At 42.3% G+C, this 16,202-nt stretch overlaps 1 protein-coding gene across 1 annotated transcript in view; it reads left to right on the plus strand.

Annotated features, from left to right (window-relative positions):
* Positions 1-14,831, plus strand: part of hmcn2 (hemicentin 2) — a 60,703-nt gene extending 45,872 nt beyond the window's left edge. Inside the window, exons 51-81 of the mRNA XM_073466458.1 lie at positions 639-775; positions 862-1,003; positions 1,086-1,230; positions 1,321-1,448; positions 2,455-2,611; positions 2,725-2,846; positions 2,936-3,100; positions 3,238-3,345; positions 3,437-3,571; positions 3,780-3,914; positions 4,028-4,297; positions 4,393-4,583; positions 4,675-4,888; positions 5,642-5,776; positions 5,856-6,046; positions 6,724-6,805; positions 7,530-7,700; positions 7,998-8,150; positions 8,891-9,028; positions 9,401-9,522; positions 9,610-9,850; positions 9,938-9,997; positions 10,092-10,211; positions 10,349-10,483; positions 10,638-10,757; positions 11,976-12,101; positions 12,735-12,863; positions 12,952-13,245; positions 13,347-13,466; positions 13,555-13,681; positions 14,453-14,831. Coding sequence (XP_073322559.1) covers positions 639-775; positions 862-1,003; positions 1,086-1,230; positions 1,321-1,448; positions 2,455-2,611; positions 2,725-2,846; positions 2,936-3,100; positions 3,238-3,345; positions 3,437-3,571; positions 3,780-3,914; positions 4,028-4,297; positions 4,393-4,583; positions 4,675-4,888; positions 5,642-5,776; positions 5,856-6,046; positions 6,724-6,805; positions 7,530-7,700; positions 7,998-8,150; positions 8,891-9,028; positions 9,401-9,522; positions 9,610-9,850; positions 9,938-9,997; positions 10,092-10,211; positions 10,349-10,483; positions 10,638-10,757; positions 11,976-12,101; positions 12,735-12,863; positions 12,952-13,245; positions 13,347-13,466; positions 13,555-13,681; positions 14,453-14,831 — 4,892 coding nt within the window. The remainder of the gene's footprint in view (positions 1-638; positions 776-861; positions 1,004-1,085; positions 1,231-1,320; positions 1,449-2,454; positions 2,612-2,724; positions 2,847-2,935; positions 3,101-3,237; positions 3,346-3,436; positions 3,572-3,779; positions 3,915-4,027; positions 4,298-4,392; positions 4,584-4,674; positions 4,889-5,641; positions 5,777-5,855; positions 6,047-6,723; positions 6,806-7,529; positions 7,701-7,997; positions 8,151-8,890; positions 9,029-9,400; positions 9,523-9,609; positions 9,851-9,937; positions 9,998-10,091; positions 10,212-10,348; positions 10,484-10,637; positions 10,758-11,975; positions 12,102-12,734; positions 12,864-12,951; positions 13,246-13,346; positions 13,467-13,554; positions 13,682-14,452) is intronic.
* Positions 14,832-16,202: the final 1,371 nt, after the last annotated feature.

Raw genomic sequence — 16,202 nt, forward strand, 5'->3', positions numbered from 1 at the left:
TAGTCCACAAAACATTTCTGGAGATTCACAGCAAAACAGTGTTGCAGCATTTTCCTAAACAACTGAAGTAGCTAGGGACTCATTTTAAAGGTGCAATATTTAAGAATTTTGGTTGAAAACGCACAAGACTACATTCTATGTTTTGTGTTGCAATCTATAGCTTGCTAGCCCCGGCCCGTTGGGGATCAAAGCCCCTGTTCTAGCAGTGTTAACATCAAGTCTGAGCTCTGAGCTCCCAGCCCGGACAACTAACTGCAAGGCTAACAGAGCTAACTAACTCATGGCAGCTACAGTTGGCAGCAGTTGGTGGTTACTCTGGTGATGTACTGTCCCCTATTTGTTGTGAGTATGAATACATCAGTTGGCCTATTCTTCCATATTGCACCTTATAAAAAGTAGAAAAACAACTGGGAAAAAAAATACAAATGGCTCCATCGGAGTCCCTGGAAGCCTGGAAAAGATATCATTTACACCACCTTTAAGGGTAGCTTCTAAGCTAAAATGCCACCCATCTGAAGCGAGTGCAAAAGCTGCACCATACATTGATGGGGAACTTTTCCTTTAATGGCTTCAATGGAAACTTTTTGTAACTCTTGTCTGTGAGGTCCACCACTTAATAATCAGTGATTGTGTTTCAGTCCCGCCAACCCTCCTTGGCTCTGGAGATGTGAGGACACTGTCAGTGCCAGTTAATGGACATCTGACCTTGGAGTGCCTGGCTGACAGTGACCCGGCTCCAGAAATAGACTGGTACAAGGATGAGGCCAAACTTCAGGTACAGAGTCAAAAAACATAAAACAGCTATTAGACAAAAAGAAAAAAATCACCTCTGGCTCACACACCTTTCCTCTGTTCTGTCAGCTGGGAGGTCGTATCCAGAGGCTGGCGGGGGGTCAGTACCTTGAGATACAGGAAGTCAGGCCTGAGGACAGCGGCCAGTACAGCTGTGTGGTCACCAACATAGCTGGAAGCACCAGTCTGTTTTTCACTGTGGAGATTCTCTGTAAGGCAGACTATCGATAACGAGCTGATTTAAAATACATTTTTAAATTTTTCTACATACAATGTTTCACTTTTTTCTCCAGTGCCACCAGTCATAAAGGAGGGCAGCTCAATGGTGACCGTACACATTGGCCAGGATGCAGTTTTACCTTGTGAAGTAGAAGGCGACGTTTCAGCTACGGTCATGTGGAGAAAAGATGGCTTCCCCATAACTCAAGATAAGAAGAAGTAAACACCTGTCCTTGTTATTATATTTGACTTTAATCAAAAATACACAGACATCCATTCATTCATCTTTTAACTGTGTGTTTGTTCCAGGTACACTCAGCTATCAGAGGGCTCTTTGCATGTACACGGGGTTCAGTTGAACGATGCTGGTCGTTACTACTGCACTGTGTCGAACCAGGCTGGCTCAGATCACCGGGGAGTCGATCTACGCGTGTTTGGTAAATATAGCAAAGAGAAATATTACTTTATGACTCTGGTCATGCTTTTTTTCTAATTTTATGTTGAACGGGCAGGATGGTTACAGTTTTGATCACACTAAGATCCCTGTGTTGGTTCTGGGTGCCTCATTTATTAAAAATGTTCCTAGATTTGTACTTAAACTTAATCTTAAGATCACTTCCAGCTGTATGCTTGTATCAGGTTCATGAAAGATGTAGTAGAGCATAAAAAAGCAGGTTCTAAGAATCCCATTTATAACCTGCACACATGATCTATTAACCGTCTCATATCAATTTAATCATTTACCTTGCAATTCCCCCTTATATAATTCAGCCCAAACAAGGGTTTAGTCAGGAGTAACCATGGACCAAAAGAGAAAATCAAACTGTTTGGTAAACCAGATCGAAGCCAGGCAACACATATTATTCTGTGGATTAAATAGTGGGTTAACAAATAAAGTCAAACACACAGTTTAGGAGTGTGTCGCTGCTGCAGTGACCAGAAAGACAGAACTGTTGCTGATAATAAAAAGAGATGGTCAGACAGTTGCTTAAGAATTAAATGTGAAAAGATTAACTGATGCAGCGTGTCCAAAATGAATGACTGTAGGTCTGCTAATTCATCACACCTTTAATTGATCATTCCTGTTACATTGTTCATAAAGCTCATGCAAAGTTCGACACAGGCCTGGACACATATGCATCCCAGACTGTAGTACTCATACATAACCAGCAGGAGAATCACCTACGTCAAGGCTGGACTGAAGAGAAAAGACCCTTTCCGCGTCAACGAAAACGTTTATAAATGTATACTAATACACGGTTTCCTGCTTAAGTCACATGTAAGATCAAAACTGATAGTAAGTCTGTTTCATAAATGAGGGCAGAAGTCATGATGATAGTGCAGTTGTAGTGCTTAAATACTTGGATATCTTATGTCATTACAAAACACACTGATATCCATGACTGCGGTCAACATGCGTGAATGTGTTCTGTCTCCTATCAGTGGGTCCATCAATCGGCCCGGGTCCATTCAATTTGACAGTAACCACGGGGATCAGAGCTGCACTGAGCTGTGAGACTACAGGTATACCCCCACCCAAAGTATCCTGGAAGAGGAATGGCACTCCACTTGATATCAGCCAGCAGCCCGCTGCATACAGGTAAACACAAAGCTCAGACTCCATTCAAATACACACACCAGCATTGACTACAAATAGCAAATACAAACAGCCATAAAACTTAAAACTGATGCATTTTTTGCTGTTCTCTCCAGGTTACTGTCCTCTGGGTCTCTTATTCTTTTGTCTCCATCCATTGAGGATGAAGGTTACTTTGAGTGCACGGCTGTCAATGATGTCGGGGAGGAGCGCAGGGTCATTGAGGTCATCCTGCAAGGTATTGATCTTGAGTTTTGTACAATAAGCCGACAGCAGAGAGTCCTTGGAGATGACTGTATTGATGAATTTGCTTTTTTTCTCTTTCAGTCCCTCCATCTATTGAAGACGATGTCTCGACAGTCACAGCTGTGAAAATGTCTCCTGTGGTGTTGCCTTGTCACGTACAAGGACGTCCTCAGCCCACTGTCACCTGGTCCAAGGGTGGAGCCAAACTGGGCTCCAGAGGAGGAAGTTATCGTGTCCTTCCCACCGGTAAGACAGCTGTAGTGATTTTACGCCTCTTTAGATTATTAAACTTCACAGTCTACTGGGACATGAATGCCACAAGGAATGTTTGACATGTTAAATATGATATTAAAATGTGTATCTTTGAACTCACTTCTACACAGGAGTGTTGGAGATAACTGCTGCTGTTCCAAGCCATGCAGGCAGGTACACATGCTCAGCCCGCAACCCAGCTGGAGTGGCTCACAAGCACATCTCTCTCACTGTGCAAGGTAGGCTTTCAGTCTAACTGTGTAAATACGATCTGTTGGCACACATATTTAAACATGTATAACAAAGGATTTGTTCTCCCTTGTACTCAAGAGCCCCCAGAGATCAGGCCTATGGCAGAGGAAGTACAAGTGGTGTTGCATCATGGGACTGTTCTACCCTGTGAGGTTCAGGGCCTCCCCCGACCGTCTATCACCTGGCAAAGAGAGGGAGTTCCCATAGCAACAGGTAAATACTAGCATGACTTTGAATACTTTAAAAAAACATTGTAACTGTATTGCATGTATGTATTCTATCTGTTATTCATGTGTTTTATGTGTTGTGTGTTGTAAAGTGATTGAGCATGTTCTCCTCAACTCCTCACTGGAATGTTCATGGGACACAGTCTGATCTGATTTTCATGCTCATGTGATAAGACTTAATTGATTGATTACAGGTCACAGGCTTGCTGTGCTCTCAAATGGAGCTCTGAAGTTTTCTCGTGTCACACTCGGTGATGCGGGGACCTACCAGTGCCTGGCAAAGAATGATGCTGGTGTAGCTGTGGGCAGGACCAAACTAGTCCTTCAAGGTAATGAAGACTTTGATCTCACAGATGGGAAGAAAATAGTGTCTCGGATGCAAGTTTGCTACTATTTTGTACATTTCTAAACAAATTATCCTTGCTCACCTCATGTTTTCCAGTTCCGCCTGTGCTGAGCGTCCCTCGTGTGGAGTACACTGCAGTGCTCGGCCAGCCAGTCAGCCTGGAGTGTGTGGCTGATGGGCAGCCCCAGCCTGAAGTTTCTTGGCATAAAGAGAGGAGGCCCGTGGTTGAAGGTGCTCATATTCGTATCTTTGCCAATGGAACCTTGGCTGTTACTTCTACCCAGCGTAGTGACGCAGGCCTGTACACATGCACTGCCAAAAACCTCGCCGGCAGAGCCAGCCACGACATGAGGCTGGTTATTCAAGGTGAGTTAAGAGGGAAATTTCCTATAATTACAAGACTGAATATGGCAGGTTCATATTAAAAACTTTTATTGATACAAAATGTTTTTGTATTTCAGTCCCGCCCATGATCCCTCCGGCACAGACGGAGCTGTCAGTCATTCAAGGATTTCAGGCGCTGCTGCCCTGTGCTGCTCAGGGTTCACCCGAGCCCAGAGTATCATGGGAGAAGGATGGTGTCACTGTTCCCAGCCTTCCAGGCAAATTCACCGTCCTGCGGTCAGGAGAGCTGATCATCGAGAGAGCTGAGGTACAACCCATCATCTTCACTGCATTACAAACTACGTCTCAGTCTAGTTTTGGTCGTAGGAATCAGTTCTGACTGCTCTCTCTTCACACAGCCTGGTGATGCTGGTGTGTTCACATGTGTGGCTACCAATGCAGCAGGTTCTGTGAGACAAGACATACGCCTGTCCATCAACATGAGGCCTGCCTTCAAGGAGCTGCCCGGTGATGTAACCCTGAACAAAGGGCAGAGTCTGGCACTGTCCTGCCACGCTCAGGGAACTCCACAGCCTGTCATCTCCTGGACTGTCAACAACAGTCCTTACACAGGTATTATCTTCTTTTATATGGTGAGCTGCACAGCACTTGTCTTACTTCCCAGGCACTTTGGTTTCATTGTGACAACAAATACATCCTAATGTACGTTTGATTTAAGTCCAGAGAAAACAGAAGTTTAAGGCTCCCCAGTTTCCTTATTTCTGAGTGAAACAGGATAGGCAAGCTGGATATAACATTGTAGTTTCATTTGAACTTTGAAAGGTTGGTGTAGTTATCATGGGACAGCAGTACCTATCAGAAGGAGAGAAACAAAGGCCATAGTATTCTCTCTTATAAGGCTCATTTATGCTCAAGAAATGTCTGTACTCTGAAAGCTTACTGATGTGGATGAAAAGAAGCAGTATCACTGGAAATCATGGGTGAAGTGAAGCCAACAGTTTACGCGATACAATCATAGGACACGGCGAAGAACTTTGTACAATGGCAGACATCCAAAAGTACTGGAAATTATGTTAGTTGCGATGTATTTAATGGCCTCACAGACCAACGCAGTCTACAATGCTGCCTCCACTTTGGCCTCTTCCTTAACATTTTGAGACAACAAATCAATTATTGCAAAATTAATTGACAGATTAATTGACAATGAATATAATCGTTCCTTGAAGGCCTAAAGAATCTAAAGAAACTATTTTGATTTATTTTTTTTGCATATTTTGTTAAATGGGTGCCATATGACCAAGGATTTTGATCTAAAAAGGATTAGAGAGCATTTTTTATTAAATCTCAACTTTAAAAATGTTCCAGGTGCCACTGTAGATGAGGCGGGCAGGAGCTCTGTGATCATTGAGAACGTGACGATGAGCGATGCTGGGACCTATGTGTGCATAGCAGAGAACAGCGTGGGCTCCATCCGAGCGCTCTCATTCGTCCGTATCAGAGGTGAGCTGTTTGTCAAAGCTTAGTCAGAGCCATTCATGCTACTTTGATGATCTCATAAATATGTGCTGTGTGCCTCCAGAGCCTCCAGTGTTGAAGGGTGAAGCCCACATGTCACAGACAGTCACTCAGGGGGGCTCTGCTGTGCTCGACTGTCCGGTCCATGGAGACCCCAGCCCCGTCCTCCGCTGGCTCCGGGATGGAAATCCACTGCTCCGCTCCCTCCGAATGCAAGCGCTTCACAACGGGTCCTTGGTCATTTACAGCATCACTGTAAATATGTTTTGTTTTTTATTTCATACATTTTAGAGCAGTGATCCTCACTTTCTACATAAGTCACACAAGTCTGAATGACTAAACCCCCTTTGAGCAAACGCCTCTCATCAATAAATGTCTAATGTCTTGGACAACAACGGAGCAGTATTCATCCTGTCCAGGCTTCATCTGCAGTCCCCTTGGGTGGAGGAACAGTGTGTGACTGTCCTACAGCGTCCTGCTCTCACCTAAATCAGATTCACTTCAGTCAGAAAGGCTAACAGCATTAGCAACAGAGTGAGGAGATGAACCGATTGCTGGATGTTCCCAGACTCTGCCCCTCTCTCCTCAGCCTGTAACCTTGTTAGATCTCTAACTGCTGCTGTAATTGCACAGCCTGCAGTTGAGACTTTCTCACAGACAGATGACTGTCCTTCTCACAGAGCACTCTAATGGGAAATTTCCTCTCTCCGGCCCAATAATATCTGTTATGACAACGAATTCAATGGAAAAGTCTCAACCACCCAGTAGATATAGATTATTTTTTGCTATAATGTCAGATTTCTTTTACTGTTAAACTATACGTGATCTAAGGCTCAGTTCTGTCCAGGAGGTTTGTGGCCATATCAGAGGAAAAGTGTTCATCAGAGTGCCAATTAAGTCAAACTCTCCTCCTCTCCCTGTTTGACGTGCAGGCGGCAGATGAAGGGGAGTATCAGTGTGTGGCTGAGAGTGAAGCTGGAACAGCTGAGAGGACCATCACTCTCAGGGTTCAAGGTGAGTTCTGTGCTTAGAATTACACACAATGTAACAGGACATCACACGTCAGAAATAACACAGGTATCTCTCAGAGTTTGGCTTCATCTTCTAAGAAGAAGTAGTTTCATCTCAGCTCCACTTTTTTTTGTGCATTTCTTCTCGTTCTTTTCTTTGTCAAATCTTGGTTTCATATGTACAGAAGACCAAAATGGCTGGAGGTGCAGTCATTTTTTGAATGCTGTTATCTTGCAACTGTTTGATTGAGGTCTGGTCGAGTCAAAGCCCAGACCTCAATCCTATAGAGAATTTGTGGCTGGATTTGAAAAGGGCCCGATCCCTGTGCAACCTGAGCAGTTTTGCAAGAATGGAATAAAATTGCAGCATCCAGATGTGCAAGCCTGATTGAGACCCATCCGAACAGACTCAGTGCTGTGATTGAGGCCAGAGGTGTATCTACTAAATACTGACTTGAAAGGGGGTGAATACTTAAGCAGTCACTTATTTAACATTATATATTTTTAATTAATTGACATCACTTTGTAGAAATCTCTTGTTACTTTGACATTAAAGAGTTTTTTTTTGTATTTTCTTTGGTTAATGTTTTGTATATTGACCATGATTCCATTTATAAAAGCAATAAAAGAGGAAAACAATTAAGGGGGTATCTCATGATGTATGTTCCTTGTTTATTTCTGCAAAGAGGCTAGAGACAAAACTCCAATGTCTCCTCTCTCTCTAACAGTCAATGGAGGCTACTCTAACTGGGAGGAATGGGCTCCGTGCAGTAGCACCTGTGGACAAGGCTTCCAAGAACGAATCAGATTATGCAACAACCCAAAACCAGCCAATGGAGGCCGATCATGCAGCGGTTCCAGTATCGACTCCAGGAAATGTCAAGCTGGCCTCTGCCCAGGTAAGAATTCATTTCTGATTTTTATGGTTATTGCTCCAGTGTTTCAGAACATAATAGTTCTTATTACAGACATAATCTGATATCCTGGTCAAGTTCATAATTTATGCATTGTTGTACTAAATGCATGAATGAACAGATTATGAAGGCTACCTTACAGACAGCGTATAAACACCAAAAGGACATTGTTGTATGTAAGCTATAGGTATCAGTACAGTTTTTGTAAAGACATAAATAAGTGATAGTTATCAGTCACATGCTTGTAAACTCATTACTTGTCTGTCCGTTTGTTGATGACAGGAGAGACTCCTCGTAAGACCAGAGGCAGTCTGATTGGCATGGTGAACGAGAGGGAGTTTGGTGTGTCCTTCCTGGAGGCCAACATTACAGACAGTGAGGATGAGGGGAGCAGCACTCTGCAGGCACGACTGGACAATATCCCTCCCAGCCTGGGTGAGTGACAGAAAATTACTATTGATACTTACATGTAAGTTAATTTGATAGATACTTTACTCAAGTACTATTTGTATGGATGATTTTCACGTTTACCAAAGTAATATGTTAACATGATCTCTTGACTTTACTCAGTTATGCTTTTGGATACTTTTTACAACACTGACAGGAACACGTAAGCATGTACGCATTCATGCATTCAACAACCTCTCAAGTGTAGCAGACTATTGTGTTTCTTTCTACAAAGATCATGTTCATGTTACATGAATCTGTAGAAGATGTCTTTGTTATAAGCCACTCCCACTGCGACACCACCTTTTAATTATTGAAATGAACCAACCTCCCCACTAAATCTTGTGCCAAGTCTGTGAATTAATTTGGATATTATGCTCAAACATACCTTCAAACAGAGGCACGCATTGACTCCATGCCAAATTTCAGCCTTGTCCTGCGAAAACTGCCACGAGAGGGTGGGGAAGTTTTATGACAGTCTGACTGCCTTACCTGTAGAACTGCTGGTTACACCTAACAATTATTTTTTGAGGATTTTTCTTTTTTTTTTTACTCAGTATTGACCTGTGATTTACTTGATGTTTATTTACCACTTCACTAAAATAGGTGATAGTCTTTCATTCAGAGCTGAAAACAGTTGGGCTCATTTTTGTGATTTGTACCTAATCTCAAGTAAAATGAATGTACTGTATATCTATAACAGGACAACATATTCTGTTTCCATGTAGGTCCCTTGCTGCGTGTGCTGGTGTCTGTTTTTGCTCCCATCTACTGGACCACTGTACTGCAGAGCGGAGAAGCCAGAAATGGCTACTCCCTCACTCAGGGCCAGTTCAGACAGGAGTCTCAGCTGGAGTTTGAGACTGGTAAGTTTTGCCCATGATCAGTTTTTCTGTGTGTTATACAATGAAGATGTCAAACCTTTACACTTATTACGCATCTAAAAAAAACTTTGGGAAGTTAGGCAGATGTTACTCATCTTTTACACAATGAAAATATTGCATTTAAAATCCACACAGACAAACCAAAAAGACAGAATTGTAGTCATAACATTTTTATTTGTGAGCAGTGATTCTTTTATTTTATAGTTTACTAAACAACCAGCAGATGGCACTGCTCACTACTGCTGACATTCATGAGTTTACACCTGAAGACTATTACCTCTAAACAGTTGCAGCATGCTCTCTTGTGCTTGTAAATCAGTCCTGACGTTACTGTTTTTAAATGTCTTCAAACAGGGGAGCTCCTTCGTTTGACCCACATTGCCAGAGGTGTGGATTCTGAGGGAGTCTTACTAATCGACATTGTAATTAACGGATTTGTGCCTCCCTCATTATCGTCATCACATCTTAGCCTACAGGTATTAAAAAGACCCCAAACACGTCTCACTAGATAATTTGTCTTCATGCTTCAGTTTTTCTGACTGGATGTCTTGCGTGTCCCGCAGGAGTTCGATGAGTCATACGTGCAGACGGGCCAAGGGCAGCTGTACTCGTGGTCATCACAGACCCACCAGAGAGGAGGAAACCCCATGGTGCTGCGCTGCAATCACACCATTATTTATGAGGGCCAGGAGGAGCGCCAGGGCCCTGTGCTCCAGCTGCTCAAGGTTTCCGGGATGAACAGCGTGTACAACATGTTTACTCTCACTTTGGACTTCCACATCACCAGCAGCCTTCTCATACCAGGTCTGAGGGAAAAAAATTAAAAAAACAAAGATTTAAAACTTGCGTCACATGAAATATTGGATGTGAGTGTTTGTTTTCTGTTTGCAGATGGTTATGAAGACACATGCCCTAAAGGTTTCATTCTTGACACAGCCTCCTACTGTGCTGGTATGCTACTGCTTTCCTTTTTTATGCTTCATTTGTCTTCGAACATTTGTCACTTCACCAGTTTTGTTCTCATGATTAATTGTGTCCTCATTAGATGAAGATGAGTGTGCGCTCCAGTCTCCCTGCTCTCACTCATGTAACAACATCATGGGAGGCTTTTCATGTGCCTGTCCCTCTGGCTTCACCATCTCTACAGAGACCAACACATGCCAAGGTGATGTCTGCTGGAGTTTTTGTGAATAATTACCAAATATACGATGACAATGTCCTTGTTAGGTTAAGGAAAAGCACTCATTTTCATCTAACTCACTGCCTCAGCCTTACACGCATGATTGTCTTTATCCCATCCAGATATCGATGAATGTTCCCAGGGTTCGCACATGTGTCACTACAACCAGCAGTGTGTCAACACAGTGGGCACATATCGCTGCCAGGCCAAGTGTGGACCAGGATTTAAGCCCAGCATCACAGGAACCAGCTGTGAAGGCAAGTCACTGTTAATCACTGTTCAAGTGTCGGCACAACATTTCATCTGGAGGCAGAACAACTAAACCTGGAGTTGTTGCTGCAATAAACAATAAAGAAATATTTCATTCTCACCACACAGTATCTTACTGGATGTGTCACTTGTGTGTTCCAGATGTGGATGAGTGCCAAGAGTCTGCTCTTTCCCCATGTCAGCATCAGTGTCTCAACACTCTGGGATCCTTCCGCTGTGTCTGCCACCCTGGATACCAGCTGTCAGGACACCGCTGCATTGGTCAGTCAGATAACTTGGTGAAACTTCACGGGTTATTAAAAGTTCAGCCCTGTCCACACATACGCAGGGGTTTTTCAAAACAAAGCTTTTTCTATGCGCTTTGGCCTTTCATACAAATGTAAACAGCGTTTTAGGCCACTAAAAACAGACCTTTTGCAAAATGCCCAGTGTTAGTGAATGGTCATGTTATGTGTGTTTTCAGGTGTATTATTATGGATGGAGATTACTTCTGAAATGGTGCTAAAATGCTCATCTGGATGCTGACAGGGATACACTTTTGTTTTAAACCCTGTTTTAAAAATACCCATGTCCGTGTGGACTAGGCCTTAGACAGTAATGTAAGTTAAAGGTCCAGTGTGAAGGACTTGGTGGGATTTAGGAACAGAAATTCAATATAATATTGCCAGAAATAGCTTTCATTAGTGTATAGTCACCTTAGAATGAGCCTTTTATATCTACAGAGGGAAGAGGGTCCCTTTCATGACACATAGCACCACTTTGTTTCTACAGTAGCTCACTGGCTCTAGAGAGGGCCTTAAAGGATAAGTTCACCAAAAAATCATCATCTACTCAACCCCATGCAAATGAAAAGTCAGGTGAAGTTTCGTAGTCCACAAACATTTCTGGAGCTTCACAGCAAAACAGTGATATAGCATTCTTCTAAACAACTGAAGTAGCTGGGGACTCTGAAATGTAAAGAAAAAAACACAGCTCATAGGGCGTAATCAAAGTCTCCGGAAGCCCAAGATCCCAAATTGCACCCTTTTTTGGGCTGAAAACTTCACCGTAGATGCTAAGCTAAAGGCATTTGTGCACACCCCATCTGTAGTGGGTGCACGAGGGTGAATATATCGAGGGTCAAGGGTGTATATATCATCTTTTCAAATCAATTTGGGATCACCAGGCCTTTGGAGGTTTCCAGACGGGCTGTATTGGTGCCATTTTATGTTTTTATGTTTGTTTGTTACATTTTTGGGTGAACGTATCCTTTAAGTTTTCCTTGTGATTTAAACAGCCACTGTAAGGGAGGATCACTGCTAGATGCCACTAAATCCTACATACATACAGGACCTTTAAATATGTGTAACTTTGAAATATAGGCATTTTAAATTATTTTTTTAATTTAAAAAAAAAACATCTAAGCAACTGTGATTGTAATAATTGTTGGGATAACTAACAATCCATAACAGCTCTATTGTAACTGGTGCACTTTTACAGACATCAACGAGTGCATGAGAAATGTTTGCCCGGCTCACAAGGAGTGCCGTAACACAGAGGGAGGATACCAGTGTTTCGACAGCTGCCCAGCTGGCATGACCAAAGCAGAGAATGGAGCCTGTGTGGGTGAGTGGCTACTGTATCATACCTCATTTATTCATCCACATACTTTATTTAGAGGGTGCTAAATGTTGCATTGGACTGTACATAAATGAACAATCAACACTTCATTAATGCCTGAAAGGCTCGTAGATCCAAGATAACACCTGTGAAGTCACTGATTCATTCATCCATGGATGTTGAACATGTGACAGTTGGTAGAATAACCAGATCTTGTCTGCATTTCTATAATTTGTGGAAGCCGACAGAATTGTTGTGATAACACTGGCAGCTTCTACAGACATCTTTACTGTATGTTACGTTACATAACATCAGATCAGATTTCACAGGATTGTTTTAAGCCACAAAACAGCAAGAGGTCGCTGCTTATTCCTCACAAAAAGAAAGTGAAAGCTTTTTGAAAAGTCTATTAACTGTCCATCAGAGGAAACCTTTGACCGAAGATCCTTATAACAGCAAATAGCAAAGTTTACGGTTATGTTGTTGGCATTTTAACACCACCAACATGAGATGGAGGCTACTACTTATCAAAGTCATGATCTCAGTTTTTGCTGCATTTTAGTATTTACATGATGAATTTAAAACAAATGTGATAATGTGTGTTTTGTGGCTGATGTATTGTTGTTAACTGTTTTTCAGATATTGACGAGTGCCAGGATGGAAGTCACATGTGTCGCTACACTCAGATCTGTCAGAACACAGTCGGAGGTTACGGCTGCGTGTGTCCCAGAGGTTATAGAACTCAGGGAGTCGGCCTCCCGTGTCTGGGTATGACACCTACTCTGTCTGTTTTATGATACAACTCAACAATGATTCTGACATGTGAGAACTGACTGAGCCTTGCTCTACCTTCCAGACATTGATGAGTGCCTGCAGACACCAAACCCTTGTGCCTACCAGTGTCGCAATGTTCCTGGCAGCTTCAGGTGCCAGTGCCCTCCTGGGACTGTGCTGCTGGGAGACGGGCGCTCCTGTGCCGGCCTGGAGAGAGGGCAGACCTTCAGCAACGGCACCCGAGTCAGGGCAAGGCTTCGTCCACAGCTGGTGTCATCTCTCGGCAGGCCAATCCTGTCCCGTTCTCAAGGAGTGTCTCGCATAACCAGACAGAGCTGTCCTACAGGCTACACCAACAGAGACGGCACATGTGTCGGTGAGTGAGCATCAATTACACACTTTTTCAAAGTGTGTCAACATCAGACTGTCTCATCACTTGAGTTTCCCACTTACCTATTCCTGTTATTCTCTGTACAGATGTAGACGAGTGTCTGCTCAGGAAGCCGTGTCAACACGAGTGCAGAAACACCGTTGGCAGTTTTCAGTGCCTGTGTCCTCCTGGTTACAAGCTTTTACCCAACGGCAGGAGCTGTAAAGGTAAAGAGCATCACTCAACCTTAACATGACCGTCTCCCTCCCTTTGAATTATTACAGCTAAGCTCCTATCACTTTTCTCTCCCTCTAGACATCGATGAATGTGTAGAGCAAGGAATCCAATGTGGACATAATCAGATGTGTTTTAACACCCGAGGAGGACACCAGTGCCTGGATACACCCTGCCCTGCATCCTATCAGAGTGGAAGAAGCCCCGGGTAAATATCATGACTAAAAAGTATTGTGCAGTGTTTAATAGTAATCAAAATGGGCTTTCAATTTCAGTCATAGAGATCAAAAGTGGTATCGGCAACTCTTTTTTTTCCCTCTCAACCTTTCATGCATCCTACAAAAAATGACACAGATCCTTTATTGATCTGTTTGTGATGAGGGGCCCTGAGCGGAGAGTGAAAATGTCTTTTCTGATGATCCATTTTCTAAGTCTGATCAAACTTACTTTCTTTCCTGTGTTTCTGACCTGAGACCTGGTGAAAAAAGGTTTAGGATAATCAGGATAATCCTAAATTTAGATCGAAAAATTAATTGTGGATTTTGAAAATTCTGATGATCAATTAATGGCCATTAAGAATTTAACAGATTTAAAATGCATTATCCCACAATCAGAGATGGACACAAAGAAATAAAAAATGACTACAAATGTTACAAATTACGAATACTTGTTGATCAGATACTGTATATCAAAATAAATTCAAAATTCTGGTATAACAAAATGTATTTAATTAGAAATACAAAAAGACACGATATACAAACTGATATCATTAGATTTTAGCCATTTATTAGCCTCAATACAGGTTGGATTTGTTGGGCCAGTTTATCGTGTAATGGAAAAATGTCCTAATAATGTGTATATAATTCATTATTAGCCAATAATAGATTTTCAAGACAGCCAACTATCAATTAAAGAAACTGCTTAAAATTTGAATCCCCTGTATCAGTGACACGTTCCTCTTTCCTGTCGACCTTTACAGGACCTGCTACAGACCCTGCTCTCGAGACTGCGCCACAGGAGGTTCTCCTCTGCTCCTGCAGTACAAGCTGCTCACTCTCCCCTCTGGCATTCCAGCCAATCACAACGTGGTACGACTGTCTGCTTTCTCAGAGTCAGGCATCCTGCAAGAGCGTACGTCTTTCACCATACTGGAGCAAGAGTCAGAGACGGGTGTGATGGGCCGGGTGTTTGGCATCAGAGACGAGTCAGGCAGGGGGATCATATTCACCCTGCGGCCTCTGGACAGACCCGGACAAGTGCGCCTTAAGGTGCAGGCCACCACCATCTCACTGCAGGGCCGCATCACATACCAGAGCATCTTCATCATCTATATCTCTGTTTCAACGTACCCCTACTGAGCCTCTGCTGCTTTACTAATGACTCTGACTCCCAGCGGCCTCTTGATGCCTCTTAAACTAAAACCTTGTGCCTCGGACACATTAGGCCATGCAAAGACACTAATATATAAGATAAGGTGCACATGGTTAGTAAGTGGATCTGAAGATGTATAACCCCAGCTGTGACTGAAATGTCATGGTGGAGGAAGTCCTGTGAGAGAAAAGACCTTTTTGTTTATCTAAAATGTTCACTAAGTTCTGTTGAATTCATTATAAAACAGAACCGACTCTATAGAAGACGTTTGAACTGACAAACGTGCTGGAAGACGAAGCATTTTGTTCATTTATTCTCCACATGCCCTATGAGTGCCTCTTTCTAATCAATATCTAAAAATGCAGAATGTAAAAAAGTCATTTCAACCGAGCACTGAAGTTATTTAGTGTCCATCAGGAATGTTTGATGTTTCATATCTATCATTTTTTATGTTTGTTTAAAATGTTATCTAATTATTGGACAGATTTATTGTCATATGTTTGCAGCCTGCACTTGGACATACAAGTCTTTCAACAGTTATGAAATTGTTTAATGTTTTCCCCTATTATTTTAATTTATTTAAGTCATTTGAACACATCACTGGTTCAAAAAATGAATTAATAAGGATCTACTCGCGTTGTAATTAAAAACCTTTTAATGGCACATTGTAGCCATGTAGTTAGCAACAGTGTTTCACCTATCGTATGTGTTTTTGTACTCTTTTATAACATTTTTTATCATGTGAGAACGTTTAAAGGTGCTATTCTGAATGTATTCGAGTGTTTTGTGTTGATACCGTTGACTTCACTGTTGGTGTTTCAAGGAAAACAGGCAGGTTGTAAAGGCACAGTTCCCTAAAAAAAAGGAAATTCATTGTCTACCCACCCTGGTACCAGTGGAAATTCAGGTTTTGTTTTGTAGTCCACAATCATTTCCGGAGTTATGCTAAACAACTGGGAGATAGGGACTTTTTTGTGTATAAAAACAAAACAAAATGGCTCCATACAACTTAACCGATGTGATGTTATCTACACCAATTATAAGCCAGAATCTTCAATGTACTGTACCAGCTAAGCTTAAAGCTTGTGCACAAGCTCAACCGCACCTCGAGGGTGTAAATAATGTAATTTTGAGATTTGTGTAACGTTTAGCTTTTTGGAAGTTGTTTCAACATTTGTTCACTAATTAAACGTGTCATCAATTTACACATCTTAAAAGTTATCTGAACACCATAAAATTGCAGTAAAAGTTTTCTCAACTCTCGCAGGTTAAACAAATATTCCCCTGTTGCCGTAAATGAGTGTCAGATATTTGTAGAAATAAAATGGACAACACTTTTGTTATTGTCTGTGTTATTA

The sequence above is a fragment of the Pagrus major genome, chromosome 5 (assembly GCF_040436345.1).
Source record: "Pagrus major chromosome 5, Pma_NU_1.0".
NCBI lineage: Eukaryota > Metazoa > Chordata > Actinopteri > Spariformes > Sparidae > Pagrus > Pagrus major.